At 43.5% G+C, this 20,162-nt stretch overlaps 1 protein-coding gene across 1 annotated transcript in view; it reads right to left on the minus strand.

Annotated features, from left to right (window-relative positions):
• Positions 1-883: 883 nt before the first annotated feature.
• cnbd1 (cyclic nucleotide binding domain containing 1) overlaps positions 884-20,162 on the minus strand; it is a 155,544-nt gene continuing 136,265 nt past the window's right edge. The window contains 3 exon segments of the mRNA XM_067975348.1: positions 884-1,249; positions 1,251-1,361; positions 16,230-16,289. Coding sequence (XP_067831449.1) covers positions 1,187-1,249; positions 1,251-1,361; positions 16,230-16,289 — 234 coding nt within the window. The 3' untranslated portion in view covers positions 884-1,186.

Genomic DNA, 20,162 nt, shown 5'->3' on the forward strand with positions numbered 1-20,162 from the left:
TATCACTTCGCATTTTTCTGAGTTAAATTTCATCTGCCACGTGTCCGCCCATGCCACCAGCCTGTCTTTATCCTCTTGAAGTCCATCACTATCCTCCTCACTGTTTACTACCCTTCCAAGTTTTGTGTCATCTGCAAATTTTGAAATTGTGCCCTGTACACCCAAGTCCAAGTCATTAACATATATCACATCATAAATCAGAGGCAGCCAACACAGATTTCAGAAAGGAAGATCATGCTTCACAAACCTAACAGAGTTCTTTGAGAAGGTGACTTTGTGGTGGATGGGGAAAATGCAGTAGATGTGGCGTACATAGACTTTACCATACTGGAGACTTCTGGAAAAGATCAAGAGGCATGGAATTATGGGAAGGGTAGCAAATTGGATTAAAATCTGGTTAGAAGGGAGAAAATGGAAAGTAGGAGTTACAGGTAGTTTCTCACAGTGGTTGGAAGCAGATAGTTCCCACAGGGTTTTGTTCTGGGACCTTCGATTTTTTTTCCTATGGAAACGGAAGGGGTATGTGTGACTTTTGTGCTGGATTGACAATAAAATTAATAGTACCAACACGTAAAACGGACACAATTAGGCATGTAGTTTGTAAAAACCTGTGTGCAGATGCTTATTTTACAATGTATTTTACAACGATTGGCTTTGCTCAAGTAGAAATACTAGGTATATTAGTAGAGTGATAGTTTGGTTTGTGTGGTTGCAGTTGTTAAAACACAGTGCTGTGAGATTAATTTGATGGCAATGTATTCACCACAACAAGTCATGCTGTTCTACATTTCAGTGGCTTATCAAAGTAAACATTCTAAATATAAGATAAAAAAGCGCAAAAAAATAAAGCCGTTACTGAAATCTAACTTTAATTGTAAGATCTTTCAAGGTTTCTTTGCTCCCAGGGACAAAAGGGTTAATTGAAAATCTCTTGTAGTTGAGCAAAAATTCTTATTTTGTATTCAGGATATGAAAGTAAGAGTGGGAACAGGGAAGTTAATTGTGAAAAATCACATAATGTACGTTGTTTTTCTGAATCATCCATGGTCATAGCAATTCATGGCAAAGGAAATGATTAGGGTGATATGCAGTTTTCAAAGCTTCTGTTTTCTGCTCTACAGGAAGAAGAGAGTCTTTTTTGCTGAAGTGGATGGGAAATGGAAGCACAAGTGTTGGACTCCAGATGCTAATTAGGTGATTCAGGTCCACCCTGTTGTTCCAACCTTTATAATCTGGTGTCATTCTCAAGATGAATGAGAGGCATTTCCTTTTGAGTGTTTTTTTCTATTCCAGTCATGGTTCCATTTTCCAATGCCAGGTTTTATTCCTTTGTAAAACATTGTTTCCCTTATCACTTTTTGCTGTTGGAAAAAAAGATAGAAAAATTAATCAACACCCTTCATTATCAAATATACTAAATACATCATTTTTTTCCAGTACTATTTTTCTCTACTGTGCAGGACTACTAATGGAAAGGATGTTAATAAGTCTTCATTGTAGTAAATAACTCTGCAAAACATTGATCAGTTGATTACTTTTCCTTTTACAGTTCTCCATATATTTCTGGGACTCGAGACCGATGGGTGAAATTGGGCCAACGGGCAGGAGCACACAACGGGAGATAGCAAATCAGCAGCTTCGTTTACACCCGCCCGATTTTTTTTCCAATGGAAATATGTTAAGTAATGTGGCAGAAAATACAGTAACCAATTTGGATCAGAAGGAATTATCTAGTATTAGGAAAAGCCTTTAATTGGATATTCGAGCAAATCAAATGTTATTATTTTGAACTGGATGCAGGGAACGATCCCTGCGCTGGAACAGGTAGGCCTAAGGCCAATTGAAATTAGGCCTTGGGCCTACTTTAAATTAGACCAGCGAGCTGTGAAAAACTTGCTGCACGTCCCCAAGCAGCTCGCTGGTGAAGCGGGTATCAATGTTGGGCCTCAGGTAAGTCGAGGGAGGGAGGGTTGGATCGGGCCACAGGGTTGGGGGGGGGAAGGAGGGGAATCGATTGCAATGCCTGTGGAGTCGGGGAGCACTCCTGCTCCTCCTAGCTCCACAGGAAGGTGTTTTTTAAAAAGAATATATTTTTACAATTTACCTCTCATTGGCAGCCATGGGGGCTGCTGAAGAAAACTGAAGGTGGCAGGCTCTAATTTACATATTCAATTACTTTACCAATTACTTTAAATCTATGCCCCCTGGTCACTAACCTCTCTGCTCAGGGAAATAGGTCCTCCCTATTCACTCTATCTAGTCCCATTATAATTTTGTATACCTCAATTAAATCATAGAATCATAGAAGTTTACAACATGGAAACAGGCCCTTCGGCCCAACATGTCCATGTCGCACAGTTTATACCACTAAGCTAGTCCCAATTGCCTGCACTTGGCCCATATCCCTCTATACCCATCTTACCCATGTAACTGTCCAAATGCTTTTTAAAAGACAAAATTGTACCCGCCTCTACTACTGCCTCTGGCAGCTCGTTCCAGACACTCACCACCCTTTGAGTGAAAAAATTGCCCCTCTGGACCCTTTTGTATCTCTCTCCTCTCACCTTAAATCTATGCCCCCTCGTTATAGACTCCCCTACCTTTGGGAAAAGATTTTGACTATCTACCTTATCTATGCCCCTCATTATTTTATAGACTTCTATAAGATCACCCCTAAACCTCCTACTCTCCAGGGAAAAAAGTCTCAGTCTATCCAACCTCTCCCTATAAGTCAAACCATCAAGTCCCGGTAGCATCCTAGTAAATCTTTTCTGCACTCTTTCTAGTTTAATAATATCCTTTCTATAATAGGGTGACCAGAACTGTACACAGTAATCCAAGTGTGGCTTTACTAATGTCTTGTACAACTTCAACAAGACATCCCAACTCCTGTATTCAATGTTCTGACCAATGAAACCAAGCATGCTGAATGCCTTCTTCACCACCCTATCCACCTGTGACTCCACTTTCAAGGAGCTATGAACCTGTACTTCTAGATCTCTTTGTTCTATAACTCTCCCCAACACCCTACCATTAACGGAGTAGGTCCTGGCCCGATTCGATCTACCAAAATGCATCACCTCACATTTATCTAAATTAAACTCCATCTGCCATTCATCGGCCCACTGGCCCAATTTATCAAGATCCCGTTGCAATCCTAGATAACCTTCTTCACTGTCCACAATGCCACCAATCTTGGTGTCATCTGCAAACTTACTAACCATGCCTCCTAAATTCTCATCCAAATCATTAATATAAATAACAAATAACAGCGGACCCAGCACCGATCCCTGAGGCACACCGCTGGTCACAGGCCTCCAGTTTGAAAAACAACCCTCTACAACCATCCTCTGTCTTCTGTCGTCAATCCAATTTTGTATCCAATTGGCTACCTCACCTTGGATCCCGTGAGATTTAACCTTATGTAACAACCTACCATGCGGTACCTTGTCAAAGGCTTTGCTAAAGTCCATGTAGACCACGTCTACTGCACAGCCCTCATCTATCTTCTTGGTTACCCCTTCAAAAAACTCAATCAAATTCGTGAGACATGATTTTCCTCTCACATAACCATGCTGACTGTTCCTAATCAGTCCCTGCCTCTCCAAATGCCTGTCGATCCTGTCTCTCAGAATACCCTCTAACAACTTACCCACTACAGATGTCAGGCTCACCGGTCTGTAGTTCCCAGGCTTTTCCCTGCCGCTCTTCTTAAACAAAGGCACAACATTTGCTACCCTCCAATCTTCAGGCAAATCTCCCCTCAGCCTCCTCTGTTCCAAAGAAAACAACCCAACCTATCCAATCTTTTCTCATAGCTAAAATTCTCCAGCCCTGGCAACATCTTCGTAAATCTCCTCTGTACCCTCTCTAGTGCAATCACATCCTTCCTGTAATGTGGTGACCAGAACTGTACGCAGTACTCAAACTGTGGCCTAACCAGTGTTTTATACAGTTCTAGCATAACCTTCCTGATCTTATATTCTATGCCTCCACAATAAAGGAAAGTATCCCGTATGCCTTCTTAACCATTTTGTTTACCTGTCCTACTACCTTCAGGGATCTGTGGACATGCATTCCAAGGTCCCTCTGTTCCTCTACACCTCTCAATATCCTCCCATTTATTGTGTATTCCCTTGCCTTGTTTGCCTTCCCCAATGCATTACCTCACACTTCTCTGGATTGAATTCCATTTGCCACTTTTCTGCCCACCTGACCAGTCCATTGATATCTTCCTGCAGTTTTCCTCCTCACTATCAACCACATGGCCAATTTTTGCATCATCTGCAAACTACTTGATCAAGCCCCCCACATTCAAGTCCAAATCATTAATATATACCACAAAAAGCAAGGGATCTAGTACTGAGCCTTGTGGAACCCCACTGGAAACAGCCTTAAACGGGACTATAATTACTCAGTCTATCTCATTCTACCTTTTTAAACAATGGTACAACGTTAGCAGTCTTCCAATCCTCCGGCACCATGCCTGTAGCCAAGAAGGATTGGGAAATGATGGTCAGAGCCTCTGCTATTTCCTCCCTTGCTTCTCTTAACAGCCTGGGATACATTTCATCCCGGCCTAGCAATTTATCTACTTTCAAAGATGCTAAACCCTTTAATACTTCCTCTCTCATATGTTTATCCCATTCAATATTTCACACTCCTCCTCGTCCCTAACTACAATGTCTGTATTATCCCCCTCTTTTGTGAAGACAGATGCAAAGTATTCATTTAGAACCATATCCACATCATCCGCCTCCACACGTAGGTTACTTGTTTGGTCTCTAATAGGCCCTACTCTTTCCTTAGTTATTCTCTTGCTCTTTATGTATTTATAAAACATCTTTGGATTTTCCTTGATTTTACTTGCCAGTATTTTTTCATGCCCTCTCTTTGCTTTCCTAATTTCCTTTTTAATTTCATCTCTGCACTTTCTATACTCCTCCAGGCTTTCTGCGGTATTGAGCTCTTGGTATCTGACGTAGGCTTCCCTTTTTTGCTGTATCCTACCCTGTATGCTCCTTGTCATCCAGGGGGCTCTAGATTTGGCAGTCCCACCTTTTCTCTTTGTGGGAACATGTTTGTTCTGAACCCTCACAATCTCTCCCTTGAATGCCTCCCATTGCTCTGACACTAATTTACCTTCAAGTAGCTGTTTCCAGTTCACTTTTGCTAAATCAATTCTCAGCTTAGTAAATTGGCCTTTTCCCAATTGAGAACTTTTACTCCTGTTCTATTTTTGTCCTTTTCCATAACTATGTTAAATCTAACTGAATTATAATCACTACCAGCAAAATGCTTTCCCACTGATACTCCTTCCACCTGCCCAGCTTCATTCCCTAAAACTAAGTCCAGAACTGTCCCCCCTCTTGTTGGGCTTGTTAAGTACTGGCTAAAAAAAGTTCTTCTGAATGCAATCTAAGAATTCTGTGTCCTCTATACCTTTTACACTGATTCTATCCCAGTTAATATTAGGATAGTTGAAATCCCCTACTATTACAGGATTGTTGAGCTGCCATTCCTGCCCCTCTAAGCCATGTTTCAGTAATAGCTGAGATATGAAACTTCCATGTGTCTATCTGTGCCCTTAGCTCATCTACCTTATTCACTAGACTCCTTGCATTGAAGTATATACAATTAAGCACTTCCAAACTTTTTTGTTGTCTATTTTCTAATCTTTGTTTCCTCTGCCTTCCAAATTCGCTTACTAATTTTTTCTCTTCCATTTTTAGCTCTGCTTCTCTGCCTTCTGAATCTACACTCAGGTTCCCACGCCCTTGCCAAGCTATCCCCGGAGGATATTGGTCCCGGCCCTGTTGAGTTGCAACCCATCCGGCCTGTACAGGTCCCACATCCCCCAGAACCAGTCCTAATGCCCCAGGAATCTAAAGCCCTCTCTCCTGCACCATCTCTCCAGCCACATATTCATTTGTTCTATACTCCTATTTCTACACTCACTACAGCGTGGCACTGAGAGTAATCCGGAGATTATTACCTATAAGGTGCTGCTCATTAATTTCTTTCCTAGCTTCTTAAACTCTGCCTGCAGGACCTCATCCCTCTGCTCCTAATTTCAGGCACCCACTGTAAGTCTGTCCCAATTGTGCCCTCCCCTTTCTGAATCAAATTTCAGAGCTAGGATATTTTAAACTGCGAGTGTACTATTACCAAATGTGAACATATTTTATCATCCATTTCACGTCTTAATAGTTCCATTTTGATTTCAAATAATTGTCATTTATTTTTGTTGTTTTTCTGCTTCTCTCCTAAAGGTTGTGTCTCATTTAGTTGTCCCATAAACTTGAGCACTCCTTCAGTACTTTGTGCAATTGGCCATTATTTGTGTGTGAGTTTGGCTGGTGTGTGTTGGCAGACTCACAAACAAATATTGGCCACTTTTTGACCAGGTAGGGTATCACAGCCAAGCCTGACCCTGCATTTACCTATCATCCACATTTTCCAGGAGGGATCGTCAGCTGTTGATCAAGAGCAGGAACTTTTCCTTCATTGATCAAGAACAGTGCAGCCAATTGCAACATCTCTACCTTCACCCTGTCTGAGATCAGCTAATTCAGCAGAGACTTAGAGCTCAACACAGAGTTGAATCGGAATTTTCAATCTCAGTTGCTCTCTTCAAAATGAAATGACTAATTATGATGTTCATTCACATTAAAATAAATACATCTCAATAAGACTGTTCATCCCCATATAGAAGAGTTTCCCGGCTCAGTGGTAGCACTCGCCTCTGAGTCAGAAGGTGTGGGCCTAAATCCCACTCCAGAGATTTGAGCACATAATCTAGGCTGGACCTTCAGTGCAGTACTGAGGAAGTACTGTCGGAGGTGCCATCTTTCAGATGAGACATCAAATCGATTCTGTACTCTTAGGTGGACATAAAAGATCTCATGGCACTATTTCAAAGAAGAGCAGGGGAGTTCTCTTTGGTTTCCTGGCAAACATTTATCCCTCAACCAACATCACTAACACAGATTATTTGGTCATTATCTCATTGCTATTTGGCTGCCACGTTTCCTACATTACAACAATGATCACACTTCAAAAGAACTTAATTGGCTGTGAAGTGCTATGGGACACGTTAAAGTCGTGAAGGGCGCTATATAAATGCAAGTTCTTTCTTTATTTCACTCAATCGCAAACTCAAAAATGTAGTCCACGGAACAGTTTTGTGAATTCAGCTCATTATGTTAATGAGTAGTTGTTAACTACTTTGACTAAGCTCATATTTGGAGCCAAAATGTAGTTTAATAATTGTTGCTGCTGTTGTCTAGGATTATTTACTTTTTGTCTAAGGATACCATCTGGACCATTTTGTATTGGAATGAAGGCTTCATTTCATTCAAGCAAAGATAAATCCACACAACAGTTCCTAGTCCATTATGTAACTAGATAATTCCAGCCACAGAACACAATCTCTTTTCAGTGGCTGAAATTCCTGGGTTGCAGAACGATGGAAACAATTTCTAAGTGGGCCAGAAATTCGGTGCAGAACCTGGTTCTGCCAGGTTTCCGCCCTGTTTAAGTTGCGCCCTAAATTCCGGCTGTGGGGGCGGCGAGCGAGTCTTTCACCCATGCCCCCATTATCCCATGTGGAATTTTATCCAGAGGACCAGATGCGATGTCGTTACAAAGTAATCGCCTGCTGCGATTGTGTGGCTTACCCAAGACATCTTAATGAGTGACAGCATGGCTGAGAATCTGTCACTTGAAAGCCAAACTTTCAATAAGCCATGTCAAAAGATCATCTGGAAGCAGAAATTATAGATACATTTAAAGCCCACCAATGGGTAGTTTGATCCTAAAGCGATTGTTCTGAAGGTGTTTCATGGAGTGCTTGTCCAAGCATCCTCCATTAACAAATTGAGCCTCAGTGAGCCAGACATCCAAGCAGAGGTAAACATGAACCAGCCCTGCCATGAAACTGTTACATTCACAACGAATAGGCGATTGGTGATTGTGAGGGATTCTATAGTCGGGGAATAAATAGCTTCTTTTGTAGATGTGCTCTAGTGTAGATGTGCTCTAGTGTCCCAGGCGTTTTCCCAGGGAATAGACAGGCGTTTCTGCGGACGCAACCGAGACTCCAGGATGGTATGTTGCCTCCCTGGTGCAAGGGTCAAGGATGTCTCGGAGCGGCTGCAGGACATTCTGGAGGGGGAGGGTGAACAGCCAGTTGTCGTGGTGCATATAGGCACCAACGATATAGGTAAAAAACAGGATGAGGTCCTACAAGCTGAATTTAGGGAGTTAGGAGTTAAACTAAAGAGTAGGACCTCAAAGGTAGTAATCTCAGGATTGCTACCAGTGCCACGGGTTAGTCAGAGTCGGAATGACAGGATAGCTAAGATGAATACGTGGCTTGAGAGATGGTGCAAGATGGAGGGATTCAAATTCCTGGGCCATTGGAACCGGTTCTGGGGGAGGTGGGACCAGTACAAATTGGACGGTCTGCATCTGGGCAGGACTGGAACCAATGTCCTAGGGGGAGTGTTTGCCAGTGCTGTTGGGGAGGGTTTAAACTAATGTGGCAGGGGGATGGGAACCGATGCAGGAAGTCAGTGGGAAATAAAGTGGTGACAGAAACAAAAGGCAGTAAGGGAGAGTGTACAGAACATGACCGGACAGATGGTCTGAGAAAGCAGGGCAAAGACCAAGGGAAGTCTAGATTAAACTGCATTTATTTCAATGCAAGAAGTCTGATGGGCAAGGCAGATGAACTCAGGGCATGGATGGGTACATGGGACTGGGATGTTATAGCTATTACTGAAACATGGCTAAGGGAGGGGCAGGACTGGCAGCTCAATGTTCCAGGGTACAGATGCTATAGGAAAGATAGAGCAGGAGGTAAGAGAGGAGGGGGAGTTGCGTTCTTGATTAGGGAGAACATCACGGCAGTAGTGAGAGGGGATATATCCGAGGGTTCGCCCACTGAGTCTATATGGGTAGAACTGAAAAATAAGAAGGGAGAGATCACTTTGATAGGATTGTACTACAGACCCCCAAATGGTCAACGGGAAATTGAGGAGCAAATATGTAAGGAGATTACAGACAGCTGCAAGAAAAATAGGGTGGTAATAGTAGGGGACTTTAACTTTCCCAACATTGACTGGGACAGCCATAGCATTAGGGGCTTGGATGGAGAGAAATTTGTTGAGTGTATTCAGGAGGAATTTCTCATTCAGTATGTGGATGGCCCGACTAGAGAGGGGGCAAAACTTGACCTCCTCTTGGGAAATAAGGAAGGGCAGGTGACAGAAGTGTTAGTGAGGGATCACTTTGGGACCAGTGATCATAATTCCATTAGTTTTAAGATAGCTATGGAGAAGGATAGGTCTGGCCCAAAAGTTAAAATTCTAAATTGGGGAAAGGCCAATTTTGATGGTATTAGACAGGAACTTTCAGAAGTTGATTGGGAGAGTCTGTTGGCAGGCAAAGGGACGTCTGGTAAGTGGGAGGCTTTCAAAAGTGTGTTAACCAGGGTTCAGGATAAGCACATTCCTTATAAAGTGAAGGGCAAGGCTGGTAGAAGTAGGGAACCTTGGATGACTCGGGAGATTGAGGCCCTAGTCAAAAAGAAGAAGGAGGCATATGACATGCATAGGCAGCTGGGATCAAGTGGATCCCTTGAAGAGTATAGAGATTGCCGGAGTAGAGTTAAGAGAGAAATCAGGAGGGCAAAAAGGGGATATGAGATTGCTTTGGCAGATCAGGCAAAGGTGAATCCAAAGAGCTTCTACAAATACATAAAGGGCAAAAGGGTAACTAGGGAGAGAGTAGGGCCTCTTAAGGATCAACAAGGTCATCTATGTGCGGAACCACAAGAGATGGGTGAGATCCTGAATGAATATTTCACATCGGTATTTACGGTTGAGAAAGGCATGGATGTTAGGGAACTTGGGGAAATAAATAGTGATGTCTTGAGGAGTGTACATATTACAGAGAGGGAGGTGCTGGAAGTCTTAACGCGCATCAAGGTAGATAAATCTCCGGGACCTGATGAAATGTATCCCAGGACGTTATGGGAGGTTAGGGAGGAAATTGCGGGTCCCCTAGCAGAGATATTTGAATCATCCACCGCTACAGGTGAGGTGCCTGAAGATTGGAGGGTAGCAAATGTTGTGCCTTTGTTTAAGAAGGGCGGCAGGGAAAAGCCTGGGAACTACAGACCAGTGAGCCTGACATCTGTAGTGGGTAAGTTGTTAGAGGGTATTCTGAGGGACAGGATCTACAGGCATTTGGAGAGGCAGGGACTAATTAGGAACAGTCAGCATGGTTTTGTGAGAGGAAAATCATGTCTCACGAATTTGATTGAGTTTTTTGAAGGGGTAACCAAGAAGATAGATGAGGGCTGTGCAGTAGACGTGGTCTACATGGACTTCAGCAAAGCATTTGACAAGGTACCGCATGGTAGGTTGTTACATAAGGTTAAATCTCATGGGATCCAAGATGAGGTAGCCAATTGGATACAAAATTGGCTTGACGACAGAAGACAGAGGGTGGTTGTCGAGGGTTGTTTTTCAAACTGGAGGCCTGTGTCCAGCGGTGTGCCTCAGGGATCGGTGCTGGGTCCGCTGTTATTTGTTATTTATATTAATGATTTGGATGAGAATTTAGGAGGCATGGTTAGTAAGTTTGCAGATGACACCAAGATTGGTGGCATTGTGGACAGTGAAGAAGGTTATCTAGGATTGCAACGGGATCTTGATAAATTGGGCCAGTGGGCCGATGAATGGCAGATGGAGTTTAATTTAGATAAATGTGAGGTGATGCATTTTGGTAGATCGAATCGGGCCAGGACCTACTCCGTTAATGGTAGGGCGTTGGGGAGAGTTATAGAACAAAGAGATCTAGGAGTACAGATTCATAGCTCCTTGAAAGTGGAGTCACAGGTGGATAGGGTGGTGAAGAAGGCATTCAGCATGCTTGGTTTCATTGGTCAGAACATTGAATGCAGGAGTTGGGATGTCTTGTTGAAGTTGTACAAGACATTAGTAAGGCCACACTTGGATTACTGTGTACAGTTCTGGTCACCCTATTATAGAAAGGATATTATTAAACTAGAAAGAGTGCAGAAAAGATTTACTAGGATGCTACCGGGACTTGATGGTTTGACTTACAGGGAGAGGTTAGACAGACTGGGACTTTTTTCCCTGGAGAGTAGGAGGTTAAGGGGTGATCTTATAGAAGTCTATAAAATAATGAGGGGCATAGATAAGGTAGATAGTCAAAATCTTTTCCCAAAGGTAGGGGAGTCTATAACGAGGGGGCACAGATTTAAGGTGAGAGGGGAGAGATACAAAAGGATCCAGAGGGGCAATTTTTTCACTCAAAGGGTGGTGAGTGTCTGGAACGAGCTGCCAGAGGCAGTAGTAGAGGCGGGTACAATTTTGTCTTTTAAAAAGCATTTGGACAGTTACATGGGTAAGATGGGTATCGAGGGATATGGGCCAAGTGCAGGCAATTGGGACTAGCTTAGTGGTATAAACTAGGCGACATGGACATGTTGGGCCGAAGGGCCTGTTTCCATGTTGTAACTTCTATGATTCTATGATTCTATGAAATGGTAAATTGCTTCCCAGGTGCTAGGATTCTGGACCTCACGAGTAAATACAAAAGGTTCTAGAATGGGAAGGCAAGCAGCCAGAGATCTTGGTTCATGTGGGAACCAATGACAGAGACAGGAGTAGGTTCAAGGTTCTGCAAAAGGATTTTAAGGAACTCAATTCTAGATTAAAGAGCAGAACCTCCAGGGCAGTAATCCCTGGATTATTCCCAGTGCGACGCGATGGACTAGGCAGGAGAGAAAAATTAGGATTGTCAACATGTAGTTGGAAGGATGGTGTAGAAGGGAGGGTTTCATATTCCTGAGACAGTGGGACCACTTTTGGGGCCAGGGAAGGCTTTACAGACAAGGGGATAGAGTTTCCGCCATTAATATCAGCGCAATCTGGGCAAAATCGGCTGAACCAGCGCAAAAGATCGGGGAATTTTAAGCGTAAGTGAGTTGCACCCAAAACCACTTACATTCGTGTTTTCTCCCATCTTTTACACTGGGTTAAGATTCAATTTGCCTGGATCAGGCCACACCCACAAAACTGGCCACGCCCCCAGATCAACATTGATTCCACCGATTGCACTGGTTAGGGAAGGCTCTTCAAATTGTGCTCATTTTCGTAAGCACACAGGCACTACTAGGCATGTTTGAAAAGTTTTTTCATATCAAAAAATATTTAATTTACTGAGAAACTGAGTAGTTTAACCAATGAAGGCCATTCAAGACTGAGATGAGGAGGAATTTCTTCATGTCGAGGGTTGTGAATCTTTGGAATTCTCTACCCCAGAGGATTGTGGATGCTGAGTCGTTGAGTGTATTCAAGGCTGAGATGAATAGATTTTTGGACTCTAGGGGAATCAAGGGATTATGGGGATCGGGCGGGAAAGTGGAGTTGAGGTCGAAGATCAGCCATGATCTGAGTGAATAGCGGAGCAGCCTCGAGGGGCCGTAAGGTCTAATCCTGCTCCCATTTCTTATGTTTCTTATGAAACTAGTAAATGGTTCAGTATAGTTTTTTAAAGTCATTTTCAGTGATTTTAAATCAGGTTACTCACAGGTGGATGACTGGACACTCTTATTAAAAATGCTGGACACCCTTATTAAAAATGCTTATTTTTGGTGATAAACCAGCTGTATTAATAAAACTGCACCAGGTTACCACTCTTAAATACATCAAGGAATACTTTATAATGAAAAGGAAAAAAAAGAAATAATTGCATCCTATTGCATTTCCCGATTGCACTGGTTCATTGACGTTTTTAAGTTTGTGATTATGCAAATGAATTTTAGCGGAAATTTGAACTGTAACCTAACCAGCGCAATTTCAAGTGCATTTTGGGTGTAATTTCCCACTTGTGCCCAAAACGCAATCTCTACCCCAGGATGTCTTTCGCCTAAACCAAAGAGGCACCCATGTCCTTGTGGAAGGGTAAATAGGGCAGTGGCGAATGATTTAAATAAAATAATTTTATGACCATCTGGGGTGACAGACATAATTGTAAGCTTAATAAATTTGTTCCCATAACATACATTGCAATGGGAAAGCTGGGTCAATAGTGATTGAATGGATTCTGAGTAAGAAAGGTCCTCAATATTTAACTTCTCTCACTGGTATTTAAACTCTTCAACATAGTGAACAATTTGCTTGGACCAATCTTAAAAACTTCAATTTGATCATTTTGGTGTTTTCTCTTATGCAAAGAGCACAAACTCACATTATCGGTAGCAATTAAGTTAAAAGTAGATAATTGCCAGTATTTTTTTTTGCATAATTTTATTCAAATGCTTTCAACATCTTCTCCGGAAAAAGCACTAATGGATATATAGACCACAATTTCCTGTGTACCTCCCTCCAATTTTTTTGCTGGATATGGGGGAGGAGGTGTGTGGAGGGGATGGGGGCAGAAAATTGGTGGGGGCCCTATTTCCCACTGCACAGGCCTACAGTGTAGAATGCACCCATTCGTTTTTGGGTGGGCATATTGAAACAAGATGTAAAATAGGGAAATTACATATTCTTTGTTATTCACGACGTTGCAGTACTAGATACCAGGATACCTGTTAGTCCCTAGTGCTAGCATTGGTATGGCAGTGGAGGGGGCCCGGAAGTTTTTTTTTGCTGACAGAGTTGTACAATCGCTCTCAGAGTATTGGATTGTACAGACCGAAGAGGAAACATTAAAAAAAATTCAAAGAATTTGCTCCCTTTTACAAGCAGCATGGAGATCTGCCCCAGCAAAGCTGTGCATCAATCTGGAGGAGGCCAGGCAGAACCAACTTTAAATATTTAAATAACCCCAAGGCTGGAGGATTGTCTGAGATCTGGGGTGCATCTCTGAGGCAGGTGGAAGTTGTTTCTCCACCCCCAGAGGTGCAGCCTAATTCCTTGAAGTAGCAATTCTAAGATATAGGCTAGATATTACAAGGCGAGCTTAATGGGAGAGCAGAACAGAGAATCAGACATGGAGGTCAGCACACCTAATGCACAGCACTCCTGATTTCCTAATTATTTAAATTAATGACCAAAAAGAAATCAGAATTACTGCAAATTGGGTGCATTTATCTCCATGTCCAATTATCCAATCTGTGCCCCTGCCGAGTAAAGCTCCATGTCATTAGTCTGACCTTGCAAAATTTACATTTACATGGTCCAATAGGAACTCACATTAAAATATTATGCAAATTCACTACTGTATTTGGAATTTATTTAGCATAATAATTTCCCAGAAAAGAAGAGCAGGGTGATCATGGCAGTTTTGAAAAAGGAGACAGTATCTGAGGAGAAGGAACCATTTACAATATCAGCTACCATAGGGGCCAAAAAATGGGGTTGAGAGAGCAGGATGAGTTTGGAGAGGGCATGAGGGGAGATAGGAGAAAAATTGGAGTATTATGCAGGATCAGGGCTAGGTGGAGGAAGCCTGGGGGTAGGTTTGGTTTGGTGGGAAAGGTGAAGGGGTATTGGGGAGGGGGAGGAAGCATGGAGTATAATGTGGGGAAAAGTGGGGTTGTTCACTTTGATAGGAAGAATAGAGAAACAGATTATTTTTTAAATGATGAGAAACTGTTAAATGTTGATGTTCGGAGAGATTTGGGTGTCCTCGTACAAGAAACACAAAAAGCTGGCATGCTGGTACAGCAAGCAATTGGGAGGATGGGTGGCATGTTGGCCTTTATTTCAAGGGGATTGCGGTGCAAGAGTATTACAATTGTACAGGGTTTTGGTGAGATCTCACCTGGAGTACTGTGTACAGTTTTAGTCTCCTTATCTAAGGAAGGATATACTTGCCTTGGAGGCGGTGCAACAAAGGTTCACTAGATTGATTCCTGGGATGAGGGGGTTGTCCTATGAGGAGAGATTGAGTAGAATGGGCCTATACTCTCTGGAGTTTAGAAGAATGAGAGATAATCTCATCGAAACATATAAAATTCTGAGGGAGCTTGACAGGGTAGATGCTGAGAGGTTGTTTCCCCTGGCTGGAGAGTCTAGAACTGGGGGCATAGTTGCAGGCTAAGGAGTCAGCCATTTGAGATGAAGAGGAATTTCTTCATTCAGAGGGTTGAGAATCTTTGGAATTCTCTACCCCAGAGGGCTGTGGATGCTGAGTTGTTGAATATATTCAAGGCTGAGATAGATAGATTTTTTGGGTTCCAGGGGAATTAAGGGATATGGGGATCGGGCAGGAAAGTGGAGTTGAGGTCGAAGATCAGCCATGATCTTATTGAATGGCGTTGCAGGCGTGAGGGGCCGTATGGCCTCTCCTGCTCCTATTTCTCATGTTCTTATGTTCTTATCAGAGGCAGCTGAACAGATGGTCTCAATCTTAGTGACAAAGAAGTCCATGAGCTCTTCACACTTGTTTTTGGAGGTGAGGGTGGAGTGGGCAGGGGAGAGAGTTTAAGGAGATGGTTGGTGGTGGAGAAAAGAAGCCGGGGTTATCTTTGCTCTCCACAATTATCCTGGAATAGTGGGCTTTTTGGCAGAGGAAAGTGAGGCCTGATAGCGCTTGATGTAGTCCAGCCAGAGAAGGGAATAGATGGCTAAACTAGTTATTTGATTGCACTCAAGTTTGTGACCTTGGACTTCAAGGAGCGAAGATGGGGACCATACTAAAGAGAATAACCAGGATGGGAGAGTATAGGTTTACTGGGGACAAGGGCATTTAAAGTGGCAGTGAGGGACTGGTTGAGCAATGCCTGTGTTAAAATAAATGGGTTAACACTAGCGCTAAAATAATGCCAATCATAAAATCCAGGCCTTTGTTGAAACAGAGTAGAGAAAGTTTGGTCTGCATCTGGTCATAGTATGTATACCTTCCAGAGTCCTGCCTTCCTCCTAAAATCTAGAAGCTCTTAAAACTCAAGCCTGGTGTCACTTAATCTTATTTTGTTAAATTGCCTAGTCGTCTTTCCTGCGTTTTTACCCTTGGTGGCATCTTGCATCATGAATGTTGGCCCTTCATCTAGGTTTCCCTATATTAATGTTGTACGAAGGAACTCCAGAGTTATGAGGCTCAGAAGCTCTAAGCTGGTAACTCATAAACACTCTGAAATCTGTAGAATTAAAAGTGAAGCAGTGATATTTTCTGCTAGAAGGTGATCTGCTCTTTTCCAAGAAATGCCCTGCTTCAACCCATGGTATTAAAAGCATATTTACCTTAAACTCCTGCCATTCTCTCTCTTTTTCCAGAAAAATATATCTGTTGTTGACCTCTTCCTGCATGATGAAAAAAAGTCCTCAATAAAACATGCCCGGAATCTTCACGTAAATAGTTAAATAAAGAAATTTATTTGCAAAGATAGTTTAATTCGTTTCCGGTAGACATCACAATTTTAAGAATAGTTTGCCCCAATTCTAATAGTGCAATTACTCCAGTAAAGTATTAAACAGATAAAGAGAGAGCAAGCCAAAGTCCAAACCAACAGGGTTGCTCTGCTACATTGAAGGTTTGTTGTTCAAAAGGAACCTAGGGTCAGGAACCTGAAGGAACAAGACACTGGTGCTGCAGGTTTATCAAAAAGAATTATTAAAATAGACCACAACATTCCATTTGCTGGACACCAGGCAGCGGGGCATATTAAGGGCACCTGCTACATTTATATTGGCCAAATGTTTTAAGGACATGGAGTTAAACTGTAAAACGGGTGATCTGTGAAGGAGAATAAATAAACCAAGCACATCAAAGCACAGTTACAATCCTTACCAATCTATCTATATTTTATTAAAAATCTTGCCAAGGGTGTACATTCCATTGAAACCTGGTTATGTAAACATTTCCAATGGGAATTACAATGTTAAAATGCCAAAACTTACCTGAAACTATTATCTGTCACATCACTAGGTGGTGATCTAATAAGAATTCAGAGAAGACTGACCTATCATTATTACCTGTCAGTCTGTAGATGGCACATATTTATCCCCACAAGTCGCTCAAAAGGCTTTATGACAAAAAAACTCTCATCTGTCTCATCTACCATCTTTCTCAATAACTGAAACTTCTAATGTAAAAAATAAAGTGTTAAATAAATTTTAAAAATCAAAAATGATATATTTCTCAATAATGTTACTAGAAACTTACCCATTGAATTGTCTTGTGTGTCTTTTAATGCATTCATTAAAGTTTTTACTTCAAGGCCTCAGCCTGTCTCAAAAGCCTTGGCGTGGCTACATATTTTCGCCTCACAACAGTGGCAGTGGGATGTCAGTGGGGGCGGGGTCAATGGGTGCGTGGTAAACGCGGAAAAAAATTTCCTACCTTTTCTCGAGTGATCGCGACGTAATTGATGCTCATGAATGTGACTTCCGGGTTTGGCACTACGCATCCGAATGAAGTGCTGTCAACTGGAGTATTTAAAGAGCCATTGCATGAATGGCTTTTGCGGGAGAGAGAAGTAATCTATTAAAATGGAGCAACAAAGGACCAAGCCGGTGCCACGGTTCAATGACTCTTCACTTGAGGTGTTGCTGGCCAGGGTGAGGAGGAGGAAGATGCTGTACCCAGTGGACAGCAGGAAGTGCTCTGCCTCTGCCACCAAGGAGACCTGACTCGAGGTCATGGAGGAAGTGACCAGTATGGCAACATCTCCCGGAGATGGGTTCAGTGCAGGAAGCACTTTAATGACCTAACCAGGTCAGCAAAAATTAGTACAGTTACTGATTCAACTGAATTCTACGATGCACATCACCCCCCTCATACTCTACCATGCAAAGCCGACTCCGTCACATCACTCCTCATGCCCAGTTAAGACTCATCGTCAACCTACCTTCACTTACTGTGCACTGCCTCACCTCCCCATTTGTGAACCCACCACTGTCACTCACCACAATCCTGATGCAATGTGATAGATCTGTCATGTGGTCACCCTCTGATGCATCTCTTTCATTGGCAGCCTCACCCAAAGCAACTCATCCATTGGGTGACCACTTCACCCTCACTCACTCACGTGTCTGCACTTTCTCCTCTTGTGGGAGAAAAGAGCTCAGAATCCACAGAAGAGGGTGAAGACTGGAGGGGGGCCACCACAAATAGTGGTCCTCACAGAGGCGGAGAAGGAGGCGTTGAAACTGTGCCGGACGGTGGAATGCCTGGTCATCGCGGATGCCAAGACTGGCAAATGTCCGGTGACAGAACTTTAACATTCATCACACACAACATGAATTTATGTTATTAATGATTGACATGTTGCACACCTCAGTATGCTCATCTCAACATTACATCTGTGACGATTCTTAATATTGCCTTATGTTCTCTTCCAGGCCCTTAAAGGACTGAAGTCATAGAAGAGAGTGATTCCTCAGAGGAGCTCCCTGCCTCTGCGTGTGCACCGTTACACCTTAGCAAGCCATACACCAGCACAGATACTCACACCTCGGTGGGTCCTATTAGAGAGGTAGTTGGGTTATCACCTGCTGAATCACCACACACAAGTGAGCATGAGCAGACACTGGTGTCAGGGGCAGCTGTGGAGAGTCCGCGTCGGTGAGCACACACCTCTCCAAGCTCTGCTCAGCTGAACGCAGATACTGAACCCCGGGGACCATCTTTGAAAAGGAGAATGATCGAGGGAAAGCAGCACCTTTGCGAGGTACTGGAAAAAGTGCCACGCACACTCTCCACAAAAGCAGAGAGGATGGAGGAGTCCACCTCCAGCATTAGTGGAATTGGGACACAGATAAGTGTGGGAATGTCTGCGATGGAGAGAAAGGCTCCCAAATGAGTCTATTCAGGCCCCAACAACGGCCGTGTGGACTCTAGATGCCAACATTTCTGCCACCTTAAACAGGCAGACAGATACTTTAGCCGTGGCCTTAGAACGCATTACAGATCTGCTCCAAGCTGTTGTCCAGCAGGGTGGCAGGTGTGATGTGACTGTGGCCCAGGAGAGGGATGATGGCGAAAAGGGACATGGAAGTGGGGACATCGCTCAAAGCACTCACACATCTCACCCGTTGCCCCTCTCTCAACCAGTACCCGCAATGCTGGCTCCTCTCCGGGTGGCCGAGTCCAGCCCTGCACAGGTGCAGGTGGAGTAGTCTTTGGCGTGGCCCTCACAGGATCCAAAACCCAGAGGGCATAGGCCAAAAGCACCTAAGCAGTCAGGGCATGAACCAAGCCACAGGGGATGCACCATGTAGAAGTTGTAGGAAGAGAAAGGCTAAAGTTTTGTAATCACGAAGGGTATGCACAAGGGTGTCTGACAGGATGGCATGTTTTTCATTTATATTTGGTTTTTGTTAAATGCACATTAAATGTTATAGTTCTCACCACCACTGCCACGTCATGCCCATTCTTGATTCACTTTGGTGTGCTTCATCATGAACGGCGAGCCTTGATGCCACCCATTGGGTGCGTTTACAGTTGGTGTATGTGTGGTTGTAGGAATGTTTTGTTCCGGGGGTTGGGGGGGGGGAGGTGTTAGTGTTGGTGGTGCTCGTTCCAGGTGGTCTGAGAACTTGACTATCCTCATTTTTCAGATCTCCCTATGAGAATCTATCATATATGAGTGACTCCCTGGCATCACGAGCAGCCAGGTGAGCTGCTCCCCTGCCAATAGGTTGCCCATCCTCCTCATTCTCCTCAATGTTGATGGCAGATGCGGATGATTCACGTGTGCATGGGACCTCATCCACCGGTAACCCTCCCTGTTGAGCGATGTTGTGCAGGACGCAACAGACGACTATTATTTTACACACTCTTGCTGATGAGTACTGAAGGGCTCCCCCAGATCGATCCAGGCACCGGAAGCGCATCTTGAGCAGTCCTATGGCATGTTCAATGACAGACCTGGTGGTGATGTGACTGTCATTGTACCGGTGCAGTGCCTCACTAGTGGGGTTTCTCAGAGTTGTCATGAGCCACATCACCAAGGAGCCAGCCCTTAAGTCTGTTTTGTGCATTGAAGAAGGCCAGGATGTTGGATTCTCGCAGAATGAAGGAATCATGGCAGCTGCCAGGGAATTTGGCACACACCTGTAGAAATCTGTTCCGGTGGTCGCAAACCAGCTGCACATTGATGGAGTGATATCCCTTTTGGTTGATGTGGAGGTGCTCGGTTTGCTATATGTGTGCAATCAATTGCGCCCTGTACC

This window comes from Heptranchias perlo, chromosome 3, assembly GCF_035084215.1.
Source record: "Heptranchias perlo isolate sHepPer1 chromosome 3, sHepPer1.hap1, whole genome shotgun sequence".
NCBI classification, from domain to species: Eukaryota; Metazoa; Chordata; class Chondrichthyes; order Hexanchiformes; family Hexanchidae; genus Heptranchias; species Heptranchias perlo.